Source organism: Tupaia chinensis, unplaced genomic scaffold, assembly GCF_000334495.1.
Source record: "Tupaia chinensis unplaced genomic scaffold, TupChi_1.0 Scaffold000360_1, whole genome shotgun sequence".
NCBI lineage: Eukaryota > Metazoa > Chordata > Mammalia > Scandentia > Tupaiidae > Tupaia > Tupaia belangeri.
The window spans coordinates 1,889,368-1,897,046 of NW_006159856.1; the positions used below are offsets into that span (position 1 = coordinate 1,889,368).

At 52.1% G+C, this 7,679-nt stretch overlaps 1 protein-coding gene across 2 annotated transcripts in view; it reads left to right on the forward strand.

Annotated features, from left to right (window-relative positions):
- The window catches only part of CFAP99 (cilia and flagella associated protein 99), a 71,431-nt gene that overhangs the window by 54,884 nt on the left and 8,868 nt on the right, over window positions 1-7,679 (forward strand). For both annotated transcript variants that reach the window (XM_006152957.2, XM_014589524.1), the window contains 7 exons: window positions 447-559; window positions 2,382-2,553; window positions 4,102-4,182; window positions 4,357-4,431; window positions 5,362-5,433; window positions 5,682-5,770; window positions 6,623-6,827. In XM_006152957.2, the coding sequence (XP_006153019.1) occupies window positions 447-559; window positions 2,382-2,553; window positions 4,102-4,182; window positions 4,357-4,431; window positions 5,362-5,433; window positions 5,682-5,770; window positions 6,623-6,827 (807 nt within the window). The remainder of the gene's footprint in view (window positions 1-446; window positions 560-2,381; window positions 2,554-4,101; window positions 4,183-4,356; window positions 4,432-5,361; window positions 5,434-5,681; window positions 5,771-6,622; window positions 6,828-7,679) is intronic.

Genomic DNA, 7,679 nt, shown 5'->3' on the forward strand with positions numbered 1-7,679 from the left:
TTTTTGAGAGGTTTTCGCTATAGGGCGCGTGCACTCACCAGAAAGACAGAGAGAGACAGAAAGATAGAAAGTGAGAAATCACCCCCCAGGGGGGATGACCACGCCACAATCCCTTCCCCACCTTTCTCCTCTCGGGATCTTGGGCACGCACGTACGTACACACGCCCGGCATGAGTTTAAGCTGCCAGGTCCAGGACTTGAACCACAGTTGACTACATGGGAGTCCAGCAACATAGCCATTACACTAACTGCTGGTCCCAGGAGCAACTTTCTGTGTGTCTCCACCAACTTGCCTAGAGTGGGATATGGGACTTTCCAGGTCCTAGAGCCACCTCTCTCTGCACTGACTCTCCCCTGTGAGAAGGCCCACAGGTCGGGCAAGGGGTTCTACAAGTAAGGGTCTGGGCCCAAGGCTCAGCCCCTGATGGCTCCCACTCTTGTCTCAGTTCCTCAGGTTCCTCTTCAACCCCTTAAACCTGCACTCATGGATCAAGGACGAGTGGAGCCTCATCTATGAAACAGCCCACGTGCAGGAGAACTGGATCAAGCCCCTGATGAGGTAGGTCAGGCCGGTGGGGCATTACTGGTCTCTGGACAGTGTCCCTATACCCCACTGTAGGCTCCTCCACAGGTACAGGGGCCTCCTCATGCCCCTTCCTGCTCACAGAAGCTCTGTGAGTATCAGTAATTGCTCTGTTGGGGTTCAGAGGCACCAAGTCTGGACGGCCCCACAGTCTGTGGGGGAAGAACAAAATATGGTGCCTCCACTTTGGTGGGCTAACTGGTGGCTCATGGCGCCTGAGAGCCTGAGCTTATTTCAAGGCCTTGGGTCCATGAAGTCAGGAGGCAAGAGCCAACCCTGGAGCCCACCCTCTGAGGAGGGGCTGTGTCAAGGGCTCCAGTCCTGCCCCTGGCCTCTCTGGATCCCAAGAGTGCAGGATGGAGAGAGGAACTGAGGAAGCTCAAGGATTCAGGCCTAAACCTCTGGTGTCCCAAAGGGTACCACTCCCAGGCCCACTGCCCCAAAGCTGCCCTTGGTACCTCTCCTTGCCCCCCAAGTAGACCTCAGGTAAACTGCAGGCTAGGATCCATAGGCAGAGGAGTCAGCATGGTCACTTGGTCTTGTTCTTGTCCTCTATAGAGAACTTGCTGGAGCCAGGGTGCAGCTGGGGAACCCCACCTCCATTATTTCCCTTTTGATAGGACTGGAGGTAGCTGTCTTAGCTTCCCATTTGGGTACAGACCACTTAGGTGCCAGCTCTGTGTGGTAGACCTGGAGGTCTGGGAGATGTAGAAGCTCCTCCTGCAGGAAAAAAGAGTCCCTGGTCGTAGGCACCGGGAAGTCCCTAGAGGTCCCTTCACCAAGGGGAAAACCTCAGTCCCACTCATCCCACGGCTAGCAATCAGGAATTGGGGAATGGCCCTGCTGATACTCCCCTCCCACCTGCCACCCAGGCTGAACTTGCAGCCTCCCACAGGTGCTACCCATGGCCTGGGCCTATAGGGCTGCCTCTAAGCAGCTGTTCAGCATAGACAGCCTAGCCTAGCATTCCCCTCCTCCTGCTCCTCCACACCCAGATTTCCCCTGCCTGCTCTGAGACTAGCCCACAGCAAGTCTCCTGCTCCTTCCCCATCTACCCTGAAGGTGGGACACTGGCCCCACGCTGGAGTACCCTTCTGAGAATTCCTTGCTGTTGTTCCTTGGCAGGAGCTAATTCAAACCACACTGTCTTCCCCAGGAGGGAACAATGATGGTATTGGTGGGCTCTGCCACACAGGGTGTGGAGCATGGAAGGAGGAGCCTCAGACCTTGGGGCAGCCCAGCAAGACTCTTCCTAAACTCCCTGGAGGAGGCGAGGTTATACTTAGGACAGCTGGGCTCCCTGTGGGAGGTGTGGCCCCACCCGACTCCCACAGCTCCCTCTCCACCTGTCAGTAACAGTGCAGCTCCAAAATGTTCCTTTCTGATCGCCAGCGTCCCTTCCCTGCTCCTGGCTTCTTTCCCCTGTGCCATCTGCTGAAGCTCAGACTAGCTCCCTGTCCTGGCTACTGCTCATCTGCAGAGCCCTCTGGATTCCTGCACTGGGGATATCCCCATTCTCCCAGCTCTTCATTCAACAGCATGGCCCAGGAACACCAATGCCTCTAGATCTTAGTTTCCTAAACTATACGAGGAGAAAGCTGATATATGCGACGTGGGAGTGTGGTTGGTACGTGCCTGCTGGTAGCAGGCACTCAGGGAAGAGGATTTTTGCTTTCCTTATCGCCCCACCCTGAGATACACTCAAGGTATTTTGGGGTCCTTCAGATCCTAAAGGCCATTCCCTTAGTGACCTGCTTAGGTGATGACCCTAAAGGGCTTCCTCACTTTTGCCTTCAAGATGGCAGCCAGAGGTCCAGGAGCTGATCAACCAATTGGAAGGAGCAACGACCAGTCAATCCTCTGTTTCAAAGACCAAGGGCACAAAACCCAAGGAGTTCAACCTGACTGTCCCCAGGCCCCGTGCCATTCCAGTGCCTGAGCTAGTTCCTGTCGTGGCCAAGCCGAGACCAGTGAGTTCATACATTTGCAGTGGGCACAGGCTTGCCACCATCAGAATGTCTGGTCCAAGAGGATGGACCACATGGGCCAGTGGGGGCTGGATTTTCCCAGGACCAAGTGTGGGCTGGACCAGACCAGGAGAGTTGATGACCCTGCCGAATCCCACTTCCATACCCCACAGAGAGGGAAACCCAGCTGACCTGGAGCCCCCTCAGTGAGTTCCTGCAATACACCTGCTGTGGTCCCATGAGTAGGTGTGGAGCAAAGTTATCAAGCCATGAAACTCAGACTGTTTGAGTTTGCCTGTCTCCACCTCAGGACCTCTGCATATCTGTCCCATCTGCTTAGAGCCTCTTTCTCTTAATGCCTTGCTGACTTAGCATATCAGTCAGGATGCTTTATATTGCAAGTAACAGAAAATGCAGTTCCAACTGGCTTAGACAATAAAGTACTAGCTGACTCTCATGACTGAAGTTGGACAGGCTCCAGGCATAGTTTGATCAGAGCTCAGCTCTGCTTCTCTCTACCTCGTCTCTTCTGTGAATCAGCATCATCTTTGGGCTAACTTTCTTCATTGTAGCAAAAAATGCAGGCCTCATAGCCATATTCTATATCATCCAGAGTATGACGGACCAAGAATTCTTTAGAAAAGTCTGGTTGGGGGGCCCAACAGGTGGCGTGGTGGTTAAGGTGCTAGACTCCCACATGGCCAACCATGGTTCTAAGGCCAGACCTGGTGGCTCTGTGTGTGTGTGTGTGTGTGTGTGTGTCTGGTCAAATTAAAAAGATAATAATAAATAAAATTAAATATTTTTTTAAAAGTCTGATTGGACCAACTTGGTCCTGCCTGATCTGACCATTATAAAGGGTGTAATGTCTTAATTAGTCACGGGCTCTACCCAAAGTGCTGGCAGTGGACTCTTTCTCAGAACCAATCTGGTTCTCCAGCAGGACCAAAGACTATATAGAAGGGCAAGGAGATGGTGTTAGGAGGTCACAAGCTCCCACCCACTTCCCACCATTCTTCAGGTCTCATTATAATCTCTTTTCATAGAAGCTTGCTCATGAATCCCCTCAGCTATATTGGGTTCCTCATATAGTTTCCTCCTCATTGACTCCAGTTCATTTTCTTCATAGCACTGATTAGAGTTCATGGTTGTTTGGTAATTCATGGGCCACTTTTCTGATGACTGGCATGCCCACCTCTTCACCCACATCCAGCCAGTGCCAGCCTCAGCATTTTTTAAAAAATTTGTTTATTTGCTAGAGAGCATGTGTGCTCACCAGTGACAGAAAGAAAGGGAGAGAGAGAAAGCATCCCTAATGAGGCATGATCATACCACAATTCTTTCTTCTCTATCCTGTCAGGGTTTTAGGTATGTGCACACACATGCCCAGCATGTTTTTTGATCTGCTGGGGCCAGGATTCAAACTGCATCATTGGCCATGTGGGATCTGACTCCCTTAACCACTAGGCCATGAGGCTGCCCCAACCCTGGCATTTCTAAACACCCTCTAATCTCAGGTGCTGACCATGGACTCCCCCTCTACCCCACCAGGTCCCTCAGAGCACTTACCAGTTGCCCAAGGAACAGCAACAGTTGGAAATAGTTAAGAGATATAATCGCCGGAAGGCTGAGGTGAGCCATGTGTGACCCCTGCCTTCCCAATGACCTCTATAGAGGGGAAGCATGTGAAGGGAAGGTGGGGTTAGGGAGTAGGGGAAAGAAGAAGAGGGGAAGCTGGATGGGTGTTCATCCTGCCTAACCCCAAGGACAGTGAGTGGGGCTAGAAACTCCATGTTATTGTGGCAGGAGCTGCTGCTGAAGGCAAACATGGAGGAGCTGCGGTGCGCCATGCCCAGGTCCCGAGGGGAGCTGCCTATGCAGGTAACCCCAGACCTCCATACCCCAGGACCAGGCTTCATGATGGAATTTTCTCATGTCATAAGACAGTTCTTCCCAATGTCATTTCAATGGCAACACGATGAGCTACTTGGTTAGCTTTTTCCCATTGTGGGCCATAGAGGGGGCAATTCCTGGTGACCCTTGAGCTGCTGGTATGTGTGCTCTAAGTAGACAAGTGTAGATGGACATCCAAAACCACTGAGAGGAAGCTCACCAAAGAAAGTACCTACAGTCGTTATCTCTGGGTGTTTCCAGATGTTCCATACTGAGTATTTAATACTCCTGTAAGAAAAAAGCAAACCAAGGGATGTTGTCCAGTAAAGAAAACGTGAAGAACATGACAAAGAAAAACTGGGGTCTGGTAGTGCTCACCCAGGGGTATGAGCCTGCCTAGGTGGCAGCGAGATCCAACAGAGGTGGGGCAGGCCCAGGGGGCAGGCTCCCTCACATAGTAGCTTGCCCCAGGGGTTGTGGTGGCCTTTCGCCAGATGCTCTCCCACACTGACTCGTACTATCCACCCTAGGGTATGTCCACAGAGGAACAGGAGGCTGGGCAAGGGGCATACAGACTCCAGGAGAAGCCTAGAAAAGGTCATGAGGGAATAGCTGAGGAAATGGATGCCAAATCCCGAGGCCAAATTGTCCTGACTGGGAACTGCTGTCCCCAGGCCCAGCAAGCCCTGCGTCTTCCCTGTTCCTGCCTAGTGGTCCATCACCCCAGCCAAATTTGGGAGGGCCTTAGAAGACAGAAATGCTGTCCTTGATGGAGGGAGGAGTGAGACCTTATAGACTACCACAGAGGGAAGTGGGCCAGGCCTCCCAAGGGTACGAGGCCAACCATTCACTCATGGTGTATTTGAGGGCATCTACTGGGGACAGGTGCCAGGCTGCCATCTGCCCTGATTTCTGCAGGACTCCAAGAAAAAACTGCAGCTTCGAGTCCCACCCCGAATCCGAAAGACTTCAAAGCTGACCTTCTACAGGGTGAGGGGCACGCCTGGCTAGTCAGGGCTCTCTCCCTGGGAACCCACTCCTCCCCATCTGATATGTCCCTGAAGGTGCAGATGGCCAGAGCTGGGGGACCCAGAGACCCCAAGGATGACCTCGCCCTTGGGGCAGAGGGAAGAACCTGGGTGGGGGGTGCAGATGTGGAGGGTAGAAGGATAAGAGGGGCACTTGCTTCTCCCAAGGCTCCCTTCTTATAATGGCCAGCCCCCTTCTCTCTCCCACAGCCTGATAATGTTCCTGTCAAGCTGAACACTACCACCATCCTCCGAGAAGGAGCCTTACACCAGCGGCATGTGGAGAAAGAGTTGCAGAGGTGAGGCAGCAGCAGGCTGAGGCTACCCTTCCAGCCTCACCCATGGAGTTGACCTTGGAAGGGAAGGCCTGGAGGAGAGGCCTGGAGGCTGAGTGGCTCAGCAGAGAGGACCTTAGGGATCATAACCAAGCTATGGTACTGCAGGAGGTGAGGCAGCAAGCAAGGTATGTGAGGATGGTGCCTGCATCTTACAAAGATAATCCCAGCTCAGTGAGAGAGATGGACTGCGATTAGAGGAGACTTAGCCAAATATCTGATCTACTCGAAACTTTCCCTAGGGTTACCTCCCATTAGACTCCTTTCTAGGCACAGTGACAAACACTGTGTTTACCCCATGCTGTATAGTTGTGTCTTTTCATATCTGAGAGTTGGACTGTCTGTGAATATGAGGTTGACTGGCTGACCAGAGGATGAATGAGTGAACAGATAAGTTAATGAGTGGATGGTGGCATGACAGACAGTGGACAAAGTTGGTATATGGACAGATGGGTGGACAGGGGGATGACAGGGAACTAGGCATTTGGACAGAAGTCAAGTAGACAGGCAGGTGAGTGCAGAGGATGGTGGAAAGGCAGACTGTGAACACAGGGTTGGTGGATCAATAGACAGATGGACAGAGTGAAGGTAGATAAACCAGTCCCACAAGGAGTGTATGATGATGTGCTGATACACGATGGAGAGGAGGGGATAGGTGGATGGTGGGTGAGTGGGCAGAAGGTAGGAATGGGAGAGCAGCTAGGTGGAAGGTGAGTAGCAGCCCATGACTGTGAGGGCTACCACCCCCCCAGGACAACCCATGGCCTCCTGATGAACCACATCACAAAAGTTGCACCTCTCTCCCTATCTCCCCAGAGTTGAAAAGCTTGTGGATGGGGCTGGAGACTTCTCTGAGTTCCTTGAGTGGCAGAAGAAAATGCAGGCAAAGGACCGGGAAGAGGAGTTGGCTGCAGGTGAGTGCCGGCGGCTGCAGGGAAAGCTCAGCCACGAGGAGGCCATGCTGGCTCGGCAGAACCTCATGCAAGAAAACAAGCAGAAAGCGGACCAGAAGAAGGAGGAGGTGAGAGGCCATATGGGAACAACCAGGCTACAGGGTTCTGCCAGGTGAACTTCATGACCTCTTGAGAACACCCACACTGTGGCTGACCATGGCCTGGTGGCTCCTGTAGCCACTGGCTTTCAGGCTGACCCTAGGTCATTTTCTCCTAAAACCCATGATCCATGCCTCAGCACACAGGGGTTCAGAGGAGCTTTATGTCAGCTAGGCAGAGCTGATCCTTTGGCCAGCATTTCTGTTCCAAGCTGCTCCCTACTCCTGTGATCAGGTTTGGTTGGTCTACAGATCCCCAGGTGACCCTGACATAACCGCTGAGGTCCTGACAGAAACTTCCAGAAGGCTGATTCATTTGCGTATTATATGTTTGTATATGACATTTGCACATGCTGGCTTCTCTCATGGGAAGGTTTGTGGACATCCACGTTACTGCTTTAGAGCGGTACCAAGTCCGGAAGCCTCAGACATAGAGAAGATATTGATGTAACTCACAGTCTGAGGTCAAAGCCCGAGAACCCTTTGGGGAGGGTAGGTGCGAGTCCTGGAATCTGAAGGCAAGCAAGCCTTTTCTAATGTCCAAGGCAGGAGTAGTCTATCTTGCTCTCTCTCAAGATACGTATCCATCTTCCACATTTGTCCTCTTCAGGGCCTCTTGTTGATTGGCTCATGTACACCCAAATTGAGGTGGATCCTCTCTCAGTGTAGACCTAGTCTACTCACATTAATTTCTTCTGCAAACACCCCCATGAACACACGCAGAATAATGTTTTATGAGATTTTTACATATTCCTTAGTCTGTCAAGTTGACACCCAAAACCAGCTATCACAGTTTCTAAGCATTTGGAGATTTTCCTGTTA